The 16,126-nt window shown below is 44.6% G+C and overlaps 1 protein-coding gene across 1 annotated transcript; it reads right to left on the bottom strand.

The window, feature by feature from the left end:
* Positions 1-12,078: 12,078 nt before the first annotated feature.
* LOC148118250 (sialic acid-binding Ig-like lectin 12) lies at positions 12,079-15,921 on the bottom strand. Its single transcript, XM_087901235.1, has 7 exons — positions 15,443-15,921; positions 14,978-15,247; positions 14,736-14,783; positions 13,373-13,630; positions 13,133-13,226; positions 12,909-12,989; positions 12,079-12,542 (listed from the first exon to the last, which is right to left on the bottom strand). Exons 1-6 carry the CDS (start codon positions 15,870-15,872, stop codon positions 12,917-12,919), a joined length of 1,173 nt encoding a protein of 390 aa, XP_087757361.1. The 5' UTR covers positions 15,873-15,921; the 3' UTR covers positions 12,079-12,542; positions 12,909-12,916.
* Between the last annotated feature and the right edge of the window lie 205 nt (positions 15,922-16,126).

Genomic DNA, 16,126 nt, shown 5'->3' with positions numbered 1-16,126 from the left:
TGATGAACCCTCCAGTGTGTCAGAGAGGAAGATCTGGGAAAACAAAGTGAGAGAGGCGGAGTCTGGAGCCCCCAGGAATGCACCTGGAGGAGATGGGCCCAGGACAGCACAGCAGGCTGCAAACAGCCCAGGGAAGTCAAGCCTTGCTTCCTGGAAACTGAAATGTTATTTCTCCCTTGTAAAAAGGAAAGTGGGAGGAGAATAGGGTGTGAGCAGTGAAGGACCTGTGCCAGGGGACGTCTGCTCTACCTAGCTGGGCTATGGGAGGTGTCCTTCTAAGGAGAAGGGGACATCTGCTCTATTTAGCTGGGCTATGGAAGATGTCCTTCTAAGGAGAAGGGGACATCTGCTCTATCTAGAAGATGTCCTTCTAAGGAGAAGGGGACATCTGCTCTCTCTGGCTGGGCTATGGAAGGTGTCCTTCTAAGGAGAAGTACAGGGAGATGGGTGCACATTCCAGGTGAGGCCTCCTGACCACAGAGGCAGAGATGGGGGTGGTGGAAGAGGCTAGGATGCCAGAAGCCTTCAACAACCAGTAAAAAGAGAGGCTGATCCACTCCATAGCCGGACGGCAATGTGATACACAGATAAGCACGTGACTTCAGAGTCCCTTGTCCCTGAGCCATGAGAGATCTGTGTTTCTGCTGTATGTGACGGTATCAGATGCCACCAGAGGCTCTTGGGAACAGATTTTTCAAGTAGTTCTCAGAAGCCACGGAAGAACAGGGAAGCAGAACCTCTCTCTCCCCACAGCCTTTCTTTAGTGTTGTAATCTTCAGGTTCCTGTCCTGCCTCACCCTCAGAAACTTCCTCCTTACAGCTCCTCCTTTCCTCCCAGACAGCTGCTGTCAGTGACCCAACACCACAGTGGCTCAGAGAGGAGGCAAACCTAAATGCAAGCCCCTGAAGTGCTGATGGGAATATCACTGGCTCCTCTGACACTGGTCTATAAAATTATAGTTTGAGGGGCATTATAGAAACCATAGGAATTAAATGATAAATAGAAAGATAGGACTTCATTTTAAAAACTAAACTTCTGTAGCTTTGGTTTCAAAGGTTCACAATCCCATCAATTTACTGACTGGGGTAGAAGAATCATACATTCCAGGTCGGCCTGGACTGTGGAGTAACCTCAAGGTGAACCCAGACAACTCAATGAGAGTCTATCTCAAAATAAAAGTTGCAGAGGTCTGAGAATGTGAAAGGGTATTTATGCAGTATGTTTAAAGCCCTACATTTACATAACATCCTGCGTGCTGGAGAAGTGGCTTAGTGGTCGAGAGCACTCATTGCTCTGACAGAGACCCTGAGTCCAGCTCCCAGAGACCACGTCAGGCCACACACAGTCACCTGTAACTCCAGCTCCAAGAGATCAGAGGCCTTCTTCTGACCTATAAGCGCTCTCTCTCTCTCTCTCTCTCTCTCTCTCTCTCTCTCTCTCTCTCTCACACACACACACACACACACACACTAAAATAAAAATAATATCTTAAAAGAAACAAATATCAGTCCCTATAAACATATACTTCCAATACATTCACATTATGTGAATTTATATGAACTTCTTTGCAAAAAGAAAGATGAACAGGTGCCCAATAGGAAAGGAAGGATACATTACATAAGCAACAGAAAAGTGACCTCAGCTGAGAGGAAAGAGCATTTATTAAAAGGCATCTACACCAGCAGCATTGACAGTAGATACGCATGGACACAGGTAGGTTATCACAGGACCAGCCTTACTAATCTCATCAACACTGCTGTGCTATGGCAGCTCCCCCCTGTTATGACAACTTTATCCAAAAGGAGAGGTAGCAACTGTAGCAATGGTTCTGCAGCTAAGAGCACCAGCTGCTCTTCCAGAGAATGAGCGTTCAATCCCCAGAAGCCACAGGGCAGCTGTCAGCAACCATTTCAACTCCAGTTCCAATGATCTGGTTATTTCTTCCAACTCCTGTGGATACTGCCTGGGCATGCGCAGAATTTCCATACACATGAGATAATGATAAATTCATTGGAGAAAAGAGAAGATGAGTGCTCCAAGAACGAGAGGCAAAGAAATGGTTTTTATACTACTGTGGGGACACAAATTAGTATAGACATCGTGCTAATCAGAATGAAGAGTTTAAAAACAATTAAAAAATGGAATGACCTCAGAGACAAACTGTAATTGGAAGTACTGACAGCTAAAGGGAAGGAGTCAGTGCTTCAGTGAGACACCTGCACCTCTGTCCATTACGCTCAAGAAACAGAATGTCTGTCAGTGGGGGACTGGAAAAGATGGGGGAATAGATGGAGAGAAAGGGGGGGAGAAGAGTAGGAGGAGAGAGGAGTGAGAGGAGAAGAGAAAGGAACGGAGAAGGATGATTAATTATAATAATTTAAATTTTTTCTTTTTTTAGTTTATTTAAAAAAAACTCTCTTTTCCCACTTTACATGTTAAATGCAGTCCCTACTCCCTCTGCCTTCCACCTTCTCCCCAACTCCCCCATCCACTCCTCAGAGAGGGTAAGCCTTCCCATGGAAAGTCACAAACGTCTAACACATTGCTTTGAGGCAAGATCAAGGCCCTTCCCACTATATCTAGGCTGAGCAAGGTATCCCTCCAAGTAGAATGGGTTCCAAAAGTCAGAACAAGAAGTCGGGATAAACCTGGTCTCACTGCCAGCAGCCCCGCAGTCTGCCCCAGGCATACAGCTGTCACTCACATTCAGAGAGTCTAGTTTGGTCCTATGCTGGGTCCTTTGCTGTCAGGCCAGAGTTGCTAGGCTTCCATTAGTTCAGGTAAGCTGCTTCAGTGGTGTCCCCATCTTGCTCCTGACTTCTTTGCTCGCATTCTGGCTCCTCCCTCTCTTTGACTGGACTTTGGGAGCTTGGCCAATGCTCCACTGTGGTTTTCTGCATCTGCTTCCATCAGTTGCTGGATGTAGGTTCTCCCTCTCTGTCCTTCCACCATCTCGGACCATCCTGTTCCCTCTAGTTCTCCTCCCTCCTTGCCTTCTTCCCTCCTCCTCTTCCTCTTTCCCTACTCTTCCCACCCCCATGCTCCCAATTTTCTCAGGAGATCTTGTCTATTTCCCCTTCCCAGGGAGAATCTATGTATTTTTCTCTTAGGGTTCTCCTATTTACTTAGCGTCTCTGGGGTCGTGGACTATAGAAATCCTTTGGTTTATAGATAGTACTCACCTGTGAATGGGTACACACCATGCTCATCTTTCAGGGTCTGGGTTGCATCACTCAGGATGTTTTTCTAGTTCCATCCATTTGCATGCAAATTTTAAGATGTTATTGTGTTTTAACACTGGGTAGTATTCCATTGTGTAAATTACCATATTTTCCTCATCCATTCTGTTTCCAGGTTATGGCTATGACAAATAAAGCTGTTTTAAACATAATTGAACAAATGTCCTTGTAGTATGGTTGAGCATTCTTTGGGTGTGTGCCCAAGAGTAGTATTGCTAGGCCTTGTGGTTTAGGTTCCCAGTTTTCTGAGAAACCACTATACTGATTTCCAGAATGATTGTATAAGTTTACATTCCCACCATCAATGGAGGAGTGTTTCTGCATCCTCTCCAGCATAAGCTATTATTGGTGGGTTTGATCTTAGCCATTCTGATAGGTGTAAGATGGTATCTCAGAGTCATTTTGATTTGCATTTCATTGATGGTTAAGGATGTTGAACATTCCTTAGGTATCTTAAAGCCATTTGAAATTCTTCTGTTGAAAATTCTGTTTAGATCTGTACCCCATTTTTAATTGAATTATTTGATATTTTGATGTCTAATTTCTTGAGTTCTTTATATATTTTGGAGATCAGTCCTCTGATGTGGGGTTGGTTAAGATCTTTTCCTATTCAGTAGGCTGCTTTTTTGTCTTATTGACTGTGTCCTTTGCTTTACAGAAGCAAAGTTTCAGGAGATCCCATTTATTTTTTGTTTCTCTCAGTGTCTGTGCTACTGGGATTATATTTAGGAAGTGGTCTCTTGTGTCCATGCATTGAAGAATACTTCTCACTTTCTTTTCCATCAGGTTGGGTGTAGTTGAATTTATATTGAGATCCTTGATCCATTTGTACTTGAGTTTTGTGCATGAGGATAGATATGGATCTACTTTCATTCTTCTGTATGCTGACATCCAGTTACACCAGCACCATTTGTTAAAGATGCTTTCTTTTTTCCATATTTTAGCTTCTTTGTCAAAAATCAGGAGTTTGTAGGTGTGTGGATTAATATCCAGGTCTCCCATTCAATTCCTTTGATCAATCTGTCTCTGTTTATGCCAACACCAAGCTGTTTTCATTACTGTAGCTCTGTAATAGAGTTTGGTGTCAGGGACTGTGATGCCTCCAGAAGTTTGTTTATTGTACAGGATTGTTTTGGCTATCCTGACTTTTTGTTTGTTTGTTTGTTTTTCCATATGAAGTTGAGTATTGTTCTTTCAAGGTGTGTGAAAAATTGTGTTGGGATTTTGATAGGGCTTGCATTGAATCCATAGATTGCTTGTGGTAGGATTGCCATTTTTATTATGTCCACCCTACCAATCCAAGAGCATGGAAGATCTTTCCATTTTCTTATATCTTCTTCTGTTTCTTTCTTCAAAGACTTAACGTTCTTGTCAAACAAGTCTTTCACTTATTTAGTTAGTATTATTCCAAGATATTTTACGTTAATGTGGTTATCCTGAATGGTGATGTTTCTCTGATTTCTTTCTCAACTTCTTTATCATTTGTATATAGAAGGGCTACTGATTTTCTTTTTTAGTTGATCACACATTACTGAAGGTATTTATCAGCAATAGGAGTTCCCTGATAGAATCCTTGGGGTCACTTATATATACTATCATATCATCTGCAAGTAACAAAAGTTTTATTTCTTGCTTTCCTATTTGTATCCCCTTGATCTCCTTTTGTTGTCTTATTGCTCTACCCAGTACTTCAAGAATTATGTTGAATAGATATGGAGAGAGTGGACAGCTTTGTCTTGTTTCTGATTTTAGTGGAATCGCTTTGAGTTTTTCTCCATTTAATTTGGTGGTGGCTGTTGGCTTGTTATATATTGCTTTTATTATGTTTAGATATGTTCCTTGTATCCCTGATCTCTCCAAGACTTTTATCATAAAGGGGTGTTGGTTTTGTCAAATGCTTTTTCAGCATCTACTGAGATGATCATATTTTTTCCTTTAGTTTATTTATATAGTGAATTACATTGACAGATCTTAGTATGTTGAACCATTACAGCATCTCTGGGATGAAGCCGACTTGATCATGGTGGATGATGGTTTTTATGTGTTCTTGGATTCAATTTGTCAGTATTTTATTGAGTATTTTTACTTCAATGTTCATGAGGGAGATTAGTCTGTAATTCTCTTTCTTGGTTAAGTCTTTGTGTGGTTTCAGTATCAGGGTAACTGTAGCTTCATAGAACAAATTTGGCAATGTTCCTTCTATTTCTATTATGTGGAACAATTTGAGGAGCATAGACATTAGCTCTTCTTAGACGTTCTGGTAGAATTCTGCTCTAAAACAATTAGGCCCTGAACATTTTTTGGTTAGGAGGCTTTTGATGACTGCTTCCATTTTGTTGTAGGTTATCAGTCTATTTAAATTGTTGACCTGGTCTTGATTAAATTAGGTATGTGGTACCTGTCCAGAAAATTGTTCATTTCTTTTACATTTTCCAATTTTGTAAAGTATGGGTTTTCGTAGTATGACCTAATTATTCTCCAGATCTCTTCAGTGTCTGTTGTTATGTCCCCCTTTTCATTTCTGATTTTGTTCATTTGGATGTTTTCTCTTTACCTTTTGATTAGTTTGAATAAGGGTTTGTCTGTCTTGTTAATTTTCTGAGTGAACCAGCTCTTTGTCTCATTGATTCTTTGTATTGTTTTCTTTATTTTATAATTTCAGCCTTCATTTTTATAATTTCTTGTTTTCTACTCTTCCTGGGTGAGTTTCCTTCTTTTTGTTCTAGAGATTTCAGGTGTGCTGTTAAGTCACTAGTGTGAGATTTCTCCACTTTATTTATATAGACATTTATTGCCATGAACTTTCCTCTTAGCACTGCTTTCATAGTGTCTCATAGGTTTGGGTACATTGTACCTTCATTTTCGTTGAATTCTAGGAAGTCTTTAATTTCTTTCTTTATTTCTTCTTGATCCAGGGAAGATTTAATTGAGCACTGTTCAATTTCCATGTGTTTGTTGGTTTTCTGCAGTTAGGGTTGTGAAATTCTAACTTTAACCAGTGGTGATCTGATAAGATACAGGGGGTTATTCCAATTTTTTTTTTGTATCTGTTGTGGTATGCTTTGTTACTGAGTATGTGGTCAGTTTTAGAGAAGTTCCATAAGGTGCTGAGAAGGTAATTTTGTGTGTGTTTGGGTGGAATATTTTATAGATATCTGTTAAGTTTATTTGAGTCATGATATCTGTTAGTTCTCTTATTTCTCTCTTAAGTTTCTGTCTGGTTGACCTGTTCATTGGGGAGGGTAGGGTGTTGAAATCTCCTACTATTAGTGTGTGGGGTTTGATGATTCAAGCTTAAGTAATATTTCTTTTATATATATAAATGCTCTTGGATTTGGGGTATAAATGTTCATGATTGAGACTTTATCTTAATGGATTTTTCCTGTGATGATTATGAAGTGTCCTTCTCCATCTCTTCTGATTGATTTTAGTTTGAAGTCTACAACAGCTTGTTTCTTGGGTTTATTTGATTGTAAAATTTTTTCCCAACCCTTTACTCTGAATTAATGTTTGTCTTTGAGTCTTTGAGACTGAGGTATGTTTTTTGGATACAGTGGAATAATGGATCCTGCTTTCATGTCCATTCTGTTAGCCTGTGTCTTTATACAGTAAATTGAGTCCATTGATATTAAGAGATACTAATGACAAGTGATTATTAATTCATGTTATTTTTTAGAGGTAGTGTCTGTGTGTTTTCCTTCTTTGGGGTTTGTTGATGTGAGGTTATCTGTTGCCTGTGTCTTTTTGGGTGCAGTTAGCTTCCTTGGGTTGGAGTTTTCCTTCTAGTACTTTCTATAGGACTGGGTTGTGAATAGGTATTGTTTAAACTTGGTTTTATCATGAAATGTCTTGTTTTTTTCCATCAAAGGTGATTGAAAGCTTTGCTAGGTATAGTAGTCTGGGCTTACATCCATGGTCTCTTAGTGTCTGTAGCACATCTGTCTGGGACCTTCTGGCTTTCATGGTTTCCATTGAGAAGTTGGGTATAATTCTGGTAGGTCTGCCTTTGTATGTTACTTGGCCTTTTTCCTTTGCAGCTCTTAATATTCTTTCTTTATTCTGTATGTTTTTTGTTTTGATTATTATATGGCAAGGGGACTTTTTTTTGGTCTAATTTATTTGGTGTTCTTAAGTCTTGTACCTTTATAGGCATATCCTTCCTTAGATTGGGAAAGTTTTCTTCTATGATTTTGTTGAATATATTTTCTGTGCCCTTGAGTTGGAGTTCTTCTCCTTCTTCTATCCCAATTTTTCTTAGGTTTGGTCTTTTCATAGTGTCCCAGATTTCCTGGATGTTTTATTTTAAAATTTTGTTGGATTTATCATTTTCTTTGACCAATGAAGCTATTTTCTTTGTAGTATCTTCAACATTTGAGAGTTTCTCTTCCATCTCTTATATTCTGTTGGTTATGCTAGCATTTGGTAGTTCCTGTTCATTTATCCAGATTTTCTATTTCCAATATTCTCTTGGTTTGTGTTTTCCTTATTGCCTCTATTTCAGTTTTCAAGTCTTGAATTGTTTTCTTCAACTGTTTGGTTTTTTCTTATTTTTCTTGAGAGATTTATTGATTTCTTCCAATTTTTTGTTTTTCTTTTCCTGTATTTCTTTAAGGGAATTTTTCGTTTCTTCTTTAAGGGTCTCTAACATCTTCATAAAGTTATATTTAAGATCATCTTCTTCTGCCTCTTCTAGGTTACGATGATCAGTTCTTCCTTTTGTATGACCACTGGATTCTGGTGTTACCACGTTGCTTTTTAGATTGTTGAATGGATTTTTGCATTGGCTCCTACCCATCTCTTCCTCCAAATGGTGCTGGTAGTGTCTTTGCGTCTTGGTCCAATACTTGCCATTGCTGTCTGTGTCTTAGGGAGCTGCTCTTAGTCTGCTCTGTGCAGTCACTGTCTGTGACTCAGGGAACCACTGAGGTCTCCCTTGGCCTGCTCTCTTGGTTCACTCTGTGCAGCTGCAGCCTGTGCTTCGGAATTCCTCTGAGGTCGTAGGGAATGGGTGGTTTTGAGGGCAGAGTGGGCCTTGTAGCTTACAGGGTTCGATCAATGGAGGAGGGCAGTTAGAGCTGACTGCCTGCAGGAAGCTTGCCTGCTGGCCGGCTAGTGAAACTGAGGCAGGTGGGCAAGGGGCCCAGAGTTTTGCCCTGGTACTGAGGGCCTAGAGAGTGGGGTGCCCAACTGGCTGGCTGATCACTCACCTCTTGATTCACTCTGTGCAGCTGCAGCCTGTGCTTCAGAGTTCCTCTGAGGTCGCAGGGGATGGGTAAGTTTGGGGGGAGAGTTTGTCTTATAGCTTATAGGGTCCAATCGATTGGGGGGGCATTGTTGGAGCAGCCTACCTGAAAGAAACTTGCATGCTGGCTGGCTAGTGAAGCTGAGGGAGGTGGAAGAGGGCCTGAGATTTTGCCTTGAAAAATTATAATTTTTATAACAATAGTAGTTATTATTATAAGAAGAAGACTTACAAAGCAGAAAACTCCACCATTTGCAAAAGCAGATGAACTTGGAGGATGTTACGCAAGACAGGTAGAGAAAGATGGTTACCACATTGTGATAATTTATGTGCAATCAGAGAAATTTTTAGTTTCCGAAAAGACTGTAGTCGGCACATAATGGCTGATGCCAGAGACTGAGGGCAAGAGTTCCAGTATGGTGAAACTGCAAGCAACGCTTCGAGAGCAGGGGAAGGTGCTGGAAATCAGCCACACCGTACGATGACCACACATGAGCTGCATATTTCAAAACTGCTCAGTTCAAACTTCAAATTTTCTGATGGCAAAGCAAAGAACAGCAAACAGCAGCAGTAACCAATCAGTCTCTACAAGAGCACAAGAATGCTTGCTCAAGTGTAAAAGCATTAGTGAGTGAGGGTGCGGGGTGAGTCTTGGTTCACGTCAGCCTCAGGTCTCAATGAACTTGTACTCCAGAGCTCAGGCTGTTCAATATAAATAAACATAGCTTCTATTTGTCAATAACATAACTAAGAAGACGACAAAGGGAAGAGGTGAATATCTGCAAAAATGATACTCTGTTGCTGAAAGGACTAGCTTCCGTGGAGATGACACCTGCTGTTGGAAAGACCAGTCTCTAGCAGTGCAGGACCGGAAGGGGCGCCGGAGACAGAGGACCACTCAACCGACCGTTCTATCTGAGGGAGGAAAACTTAATTCTACAGGTGGAGAAAATGGGGAAACACACACACACACACACACACACACACACACACACACACACACTGAGGGTTTCACTGTCATCTCTTTTCTTTATTTTTTCAAATATCTTTTTTAAAAGTTGTTTTTCTTGATTTTATTGTTTTTATTGCTTTTATTTTTCACTCCCCCCTTTTCCTCTCCCATCCCCTTCTACCCTCCCCAAAGATCCCCATGCTCCCAATTTACTCAGGAGATCTTGTTTTTCTTCTACTTCCCTTGTAGATTAGATCCATGTATATCTCTCTTAGGGTCCTCTTTGTTGTCTAGGTTCTCTGGGGTTGTGAATTGTAGGCTGATTTTCTTTGCTTTATGCTAGAAGCCACTTATGAAAAAGTATGATATTTGTCTTTCTGTGTCTGGGTTAGGTCCCTCAATACGATGTTTTCTAGATCCATCCATTTGCACACAAATTTCAAGATGTCATTATTTTTTTTCTGCTGTGTAGTACTCCATTGTGTAAATGAACCACATTTTCCTTATCCATTCTTCAATTGAGGGGCATTTAGGTTGTTTCCAGTTTCTGTATATGACAAATAACGCTGCCATGAACACAGTTGAGCACATGTCCGTGTGGAATGACTGAGCATCCTTTGGTTATATACCTAAAGTGGTATTGGTGGGTCTTGAAGTAGGGTATTTCCTAATTTTCTTAGAAATCACCATAGTGCTATCCAAAGGGGCTGCACCAGCTTGTACTCCCACCAGCAATGCAGGAGTGTTCCCTTTACCCCACAACCTCTCCAGCATAAGTTGTCATCAGTGTTTTTTGACCTTGCCATTCTTACAGGTGTAAGATGGAATCTCAGAGTTGTTTTGATTTGCGTTTCTCTGAAGGTGAAGGATGCTGAGCGTTTCCTTGAGTGTCATTGCACCTCCTCCAGGAGGCCCTTCCCCTTCCTGCAGCTTTTGTCTAATGTTCCCTGAGTTTTGTATGTTTAAGACTGATGTGGGTGTGATGGAATGTAGGGGGAGCGATTTGGTGGCGCAGAGGTCACTGCGCATGTGCACCTGAAATGGTTCGTGGGACCCTGGCTGATGCCTCTGTCTCTTCTGCCTCTCTGAGCTTTCATGGGGTGAACAGACCCCCACCACGTGTTCCTTCCAGCGTGGGCTGAGACACCAACCTAAGAACTCATGAGTCAAAAGCAGCCTTTCTCCTTGTGAACTGTTTTCCTCGGGTGTTTGATGAGAGAGACAGGCGCATTTGTCTTCCAGGTGTCCAGAACCTACTGTGGCATGTTCTGAGCAGACCAGCCTAGGGATTCTGTTAGCGTGAACCCCATCATGGCTGTGCCTCTCTCAAAGGCTCTTGTTTCTTTTTTTCCATCAATAAGAAATTTGCTTACTTTTTAAAAATCCAAATGCTGGCATTGTCCAGACAATTGTAACCGTTTTATTTATAACTGCTATGAAGTTGAATGTTGAAATGTTTTCCTGAAAATATTCTTCTTGCATTAATGATTTACATCGTGAATTTATATTAAAAATTCACACACAATGAAAATGGGAAAAACCACCAGTACCTGATTTTTGTTCCCTATTTTTCAGCACGCAAACATACACATAGGTACCTTCCGATCCCATGGGGAAAAAAATCTAACATTCAGAACAGGAAGAAGAAAAAAAATTGAGAATGTAATGTTTCCCCTCATAATGGACTCTTTTGGTGGGGGGGGGGCGGTTGTTTGGTTTGTTCTGTTTTTCGAGACAGGGTTTCTCTGCTGCTTTGGAGCCTGTCCTGGAACTAGCTCTTGAAGACCAGGCTGACCTCGAACTCACAGAGATTCACCTTCCTCTGCCTCCCGAGTGCTGGGATTAAAGGCCTGTGCCACCACTCTTAAGAACATTCTCCACATACGCTGCATGCTAGCTAAGTTTCTTTGGGCATAATTGTTACACATTTGCCATGGATAACACACATGTTGGTATCTTCAAAAAGGCCAACCAGGTAGGCCTCACTTGCCTCCCGCAAAGACCAATAGCTGCACTCTGGAAGGACTTCTGTTTTGAAGTCCTGAGCAATTTCCCGCACCAGACACCAGAAGGGGAACTTGTGAATCAAAAGTTCATTGGTTTTCTGATAGCTTCTGATTTCACAGAGTGTCAGCGCCAGGCCTGTCACAATGAGGCTTCTTCATCCCTCCAGTAGAGGACGCTCGCTTGCAAGCGGCTTTGTAGCCAGTTGTTTCCTGGGTGCCTTATCACAGGTGGATTTTGGGCCAGTCTGATTTGTACCAGCCATGGTATGGGCACCTCCTTACTTACTCCCTCCTTCTTTCTCCTTCTGCAGGAGCTCGGCAAGCCAGAGGGGCACTGGCCTTAGAGAACTGCAGCAGGCAAGAATGGCTGAGAACACAATTTGGATCTTGTTTCTTACCATGTATTATAGATTAGCATCTTCCACTGCCCTCCCTCTGCCTCCCTCTGCTCTAAGGCTTCCTGTGAGTACCACACTGTAGGTCATTGCGCACACTCTTCCCCAGGCCATCTCCTTGAAGCGCCTTCCAACAGACTCAAAGAGGCGCCTCCTCTGGCCCTGAGAGCTTTCCAGCCATCACCCAAGTGTCCCTGTCAGCAGCTGCTCTCTTGTCTGCACCGCACCTCTCCTGTTGACAAGTCCCAGTTCACTGCATATTTTTATTCCTGTTCTCATCTTTATACCAGTCAATCTTTGGTAACAGAAATGGGAGCATCCATGAAAATGGTCCATATGTAGCAATAGTCGCTTCTGCCCGTGATCTCAGATGCATGATAAGCACATTGCCTACCCAGAGTAACATGCAGCGAGAGGCTGGGGTGCTCAGGTTAGGGAGAGGAGAAGAGGTGGGGGAAGGGCTTTGAGGTGTGGAGACTCACAAATACACACTTTCCAATAAAGGGGCCTGGGAAGGCAGTGTGAGGAACTCATGACACAGTGACTGTAGGAAACGGGGAGGAGTCCAGCAGCACATGGACCATCCAATGCCCCTGCTGCAGGGCGTGATGTCTGCCCAGCTCCATCTATGGTGAAAGTTCAGGATTCTCAGGAAGCAGAGGCAATGGGTGACGGTTGCATCGGGAAGCTCATTCTGAGGACAGTGTCTAGAACATGGAGATAGTGGATGAAGGGAATTCTGTGACTAGGAACATTTGGGGATCAGAATGGTGAGAGTTCAGGTAGAGAAATGGGTGTGGGTGACCCAACGTGAGGAGAGGGTGGGAGAGGGGCAGAGAGGGAGACAGGGAGGGAGGCCAGGTTCATGGCATGAGGGTGGAGACAGCTCATGGTAGAGACCCACCACTGGATCTGGGTACAGATAAGACCAGGAAAATCATGTGATTGGCAGGGACAAGGGTTTGAAATGGGATTGGGCAGCTGGTCTGTGTCCATGTTGAATCAGGCAGGTTATTCTATGGCCATTAAAAAGTAGGATCCCAAAGAAAATGAGACAGATCTACTCCACTTACCCGAGACACTAACTGATGGTCATGTCTGAATAGTCCCTGTGCACTGCTGCCCTTGCTGTCTTCAACCCACGAGATCTCACCCTGAGGGAAGGGACCAGGGCCTTCTAGAGGACACTCTGGCAGCCACCTCACTGTCCCCTTACTGTCCCACACCCCAGACCATTTCTAGTACTGTGGGACTGAGACATCAGGTGGTTGATGTCCTCCCTCGGGGTAGCACTCACCTGAGGATAATGAGGCAGAGCCCAAGAAGCAGGACTTTAACAGCAGCCTCCACCACAGCCACCAGAACCACTTCTGCCATCAGCCCTGATTTCCCTACAGAAATGTGGTCAGTGCTAGCATCACAAGCTAACCACCACCCAAAGATCTTTCTCTCTTGGTAGGACTTATGGGAAGACCACAAGGATGGGCCTGGTGTTGACCTCCTCCTGCTGCCTGCCTCTGGCCCCGGGGTCACTCACGCTGTAGATGCAGGCTCAGGGAAAAGTGTTGGGAGCCCAGGGCGTGCTGAGCTTGGCAGGTGTACACTCCTTCATGCTTGAGATGTACCAAAAACAGCTCCACGGACCCAGGTTCAGGCAGCTTCGAGGGGAACAGACTCAGGTTATCCAGGGTCCAGCTCAGGTTTACAGGTGGATTGCTGTTGGTGCTGCAGAGGAGGCGTAGAGACTGGCCCTCAGAGACAGAAAGAGATGATCCGTTCTCTGGGGTTATGAATTCTGTAGAGAAGGAGACAGAGCCAGTGTGATGAGATTAAGAGAAGGGGCCCTAGAGTCCAGAAAGGGGGATTGACACCCCAGTAGGGAGGAGAGGACAGGGAAACACAAACTTTTCCCAGCACCACAGCAAGAATCTAAGCCTGTTTTATTTCAGTGTGAGCTGCCTGGCCGTACGCCACAGAATTGGAGAGAACATATGATCCAGGCTATGTTTGGAACTGATGATGAGAGAGTCAGACAAATGTGTTTGGTGGGGAATGAGAGAGAGAGAGAGAGAGAGAGAGAGAGAGAGAGAGAGAGAGAGAGAGAGAATTGAAGGCAGTGTATCAAGTAGCCCAGACTAGCTCCAAAGTCACAGTGAGCAAGAATGACCTTGAATGACCACCATGCCCAGCTTATGTGGTCCAGGGGATGAAACCCAGCCAGGGCTTTGGGCTTGTTTGACAAGTCGTTTTTCATCAGTTGAGCCACATTCCCTGCATTTAGTTTATTACTCAGACACACACTTGTGGTCATAGATTCAAAACTCATTCACTGTTCATTGCTGGTGGCAGAACCAACACCCTGCCCTTACTACACATTGGTATGAGAAACCCACAGGACTGGATCCATCTGTGCTGGGTACTGCAGTCATGAAGACCAAAGATCATCTCTGCTAATGACATCTTGTTCCTCTCAGAACCTCAGGGAGACAAGGCCAGGCTCGGCCAACCGATGTGGACAGGGCACTGATCGCCTACAGTTTGGAGATTGAGTGTCTGAGAACAGAGCACTGTGTGTGTCCTCAGTGTCTAACCATGTAGCTGTGTCTCTGCACAAGAACCCAGAGCACAGCTTTGGGGGCATGCAGGCAGATTCATAAATGGGGAGAAGGTTCTGGATGGGGTGGTTCTGCTGTGTGCATGCTACCCTGTGCCTGTGGTGGTCAAGGGGCATGTGCAGATCTGGGGGAGCGAGAGGTGGACACTGACTGGTGCCTTCAGAGAGGATGGTCCAGTGGTTCCTCAACAGGGAGCCTCCAACTGCAGGTGAGCTCAGGATGTGGAAGAATAATTCCTGTCTGAGCTGAAGAGGTGCCATATCTTCTACCCAGGAAAGCTCCTACCTGAGTCAGCTCCTTGAGAGATGGTCACAGTCAGATTCTTTGGAGCATCTAAGAGAGAATGACAGAGTGAACTCATCAACCACCCACCATCCTCTGTGTAGCTGTGTAGGTGGGTATGGCAGGGGTCACCATTCTGACACGCCCTCTTATCAGAATTTTTGGACCCGATTTCCAGACCCTCACCCCACCCTGGGGACCACTCTGCTTTAGAAAAACAGACAGGCCACCCAGCCCAACCTCACATGACACGTTGAGACGGATGGTCTTTCTTGTGGTCACACCAGCTCCAGGCAGGGTCACCTGACAAGTGAGGTTGGTGCCATGGTCCCGGGGCTGGGGGGTGACAGTCAGCACTGAGGAACCAGCGGTGTTGGTGCTCAAGAGTGACACAGAGGAACCAGTCCAGGAGAAGGCGGGGGACCCACAGGCCCAAGGCACAGAGCAGGTCAGGTTGCTGGGACAACCAGCCTCCAGGGTCTCCGGGATAAGGATGTTGGGGGTTTTAGTGAGGTCTGGTGAGGAGAGGTGAGACATGGAGGATCAGGATGGGGTGAGGTGCAGCTTCAGGGGAAGCCCCGGCTCTGATACAGCTTCTCTCCTCAACCCTGATGCTCAGACCCACTGCTCCCAGGAAGGAGTCCTACCCCAGCCCAGCCCTGTGGTGCCCATGGCTTTCCCTGTGGGATTCTCTGAAAGCCCCACCTGACCTGTCACTTGCAGAGTCATCTTGTTCTGAACATAATTAAACCTCGCTCTTCCTTTCTCCAGGCGAAAGAAGTATGACCCCGCATCATCCTTCCTGGTCTCTCTGATGTCCAGGGAGCAGTTGTTCTTCAGTGGTTCTCCGAGCAGGAAGAATCGGCCCCGGGTCCTCGCCTGTGCTGGCCGCCCTGGGTTATTTGTGGCCACTGGGGAACCCTGCCCAGGGTTAGCTCCGTCCCGGAACCAGTATCCATGAGCTGGGTCTGACTCAGTCCATAGCCCATCAGGGTAGGAGAACTTACAGGGTACAAAGATACACAGGCCCTCTTGCACCACCACCGTCCTTTTCACATCCAGGCTGTAACCCTCTATGCCCTCAGGCCCACCCTCTCCCTCCTTCATCCCCCAGAGCAGCAGCAGCAGCAGCGGCAGCATGTCGAGCTGAAGCTGCAGGGCCACCACAAGTCTGACTCTCTGGACTCTTCTCTGAGGAACTAAGAGATGCAAGACCTGGAGGAAGCCCCACCCGAAGCAGGGGTGAGGCCAGGACAGTGGCTGCCTTGCGAGGAGGAGCTTCAGAGTCAGGCACTGCCTGGGCTACCCACCACCCGAGTCCACTTTTGGTACCCTAAGAACAACATGCTCCATAATTATTTTACCACCCTTCCTTCCTCACCCCCACATCATCC

This window comes from Myodes glareolus, chromosome 24, assembly GCF_982192425.1.
Source record: "Myodes glareolus chromosome 24, mMyoGla1.1, whole genome shotgun sequence".
Classification (NCBI taxonomy): domain Eukaryota; kingdom Metazoa; phylum Chordata; class Mammalia; order Rodentia; family Cricetidae; genus Myodes; species Myodes glareolus.
The sequence above is the reverse complement of the archived record's forward strand: the minus strand, read 5'-3'. Positions and strand labels throughout refer to the sequence as shown.

Coding starts and splice junctions, on each gene's coding strand:
- LOC148118250 (XM_087901235.1), bottom strand. CDS start 15,872: ATGCTGCCGCTGCTGCTGCTGCTGCTCTGGGGGATGAAGGAGGGAGAG. Junction 14,784..14,977: donor CATCCGTCTCAACGTGTCAT/GTGAGGTTGGGC, acceptor ATTCTCTCTTAG/ATGCTCCAAAGAATCTGACT. Junction 12,990..13,132: donor CTCTGCCTCATTATCCTCAG/GTGAGTGCTACC, acceptor CCCTTCCCTCAG/GGTGAGATCTCGTGGGTTGA.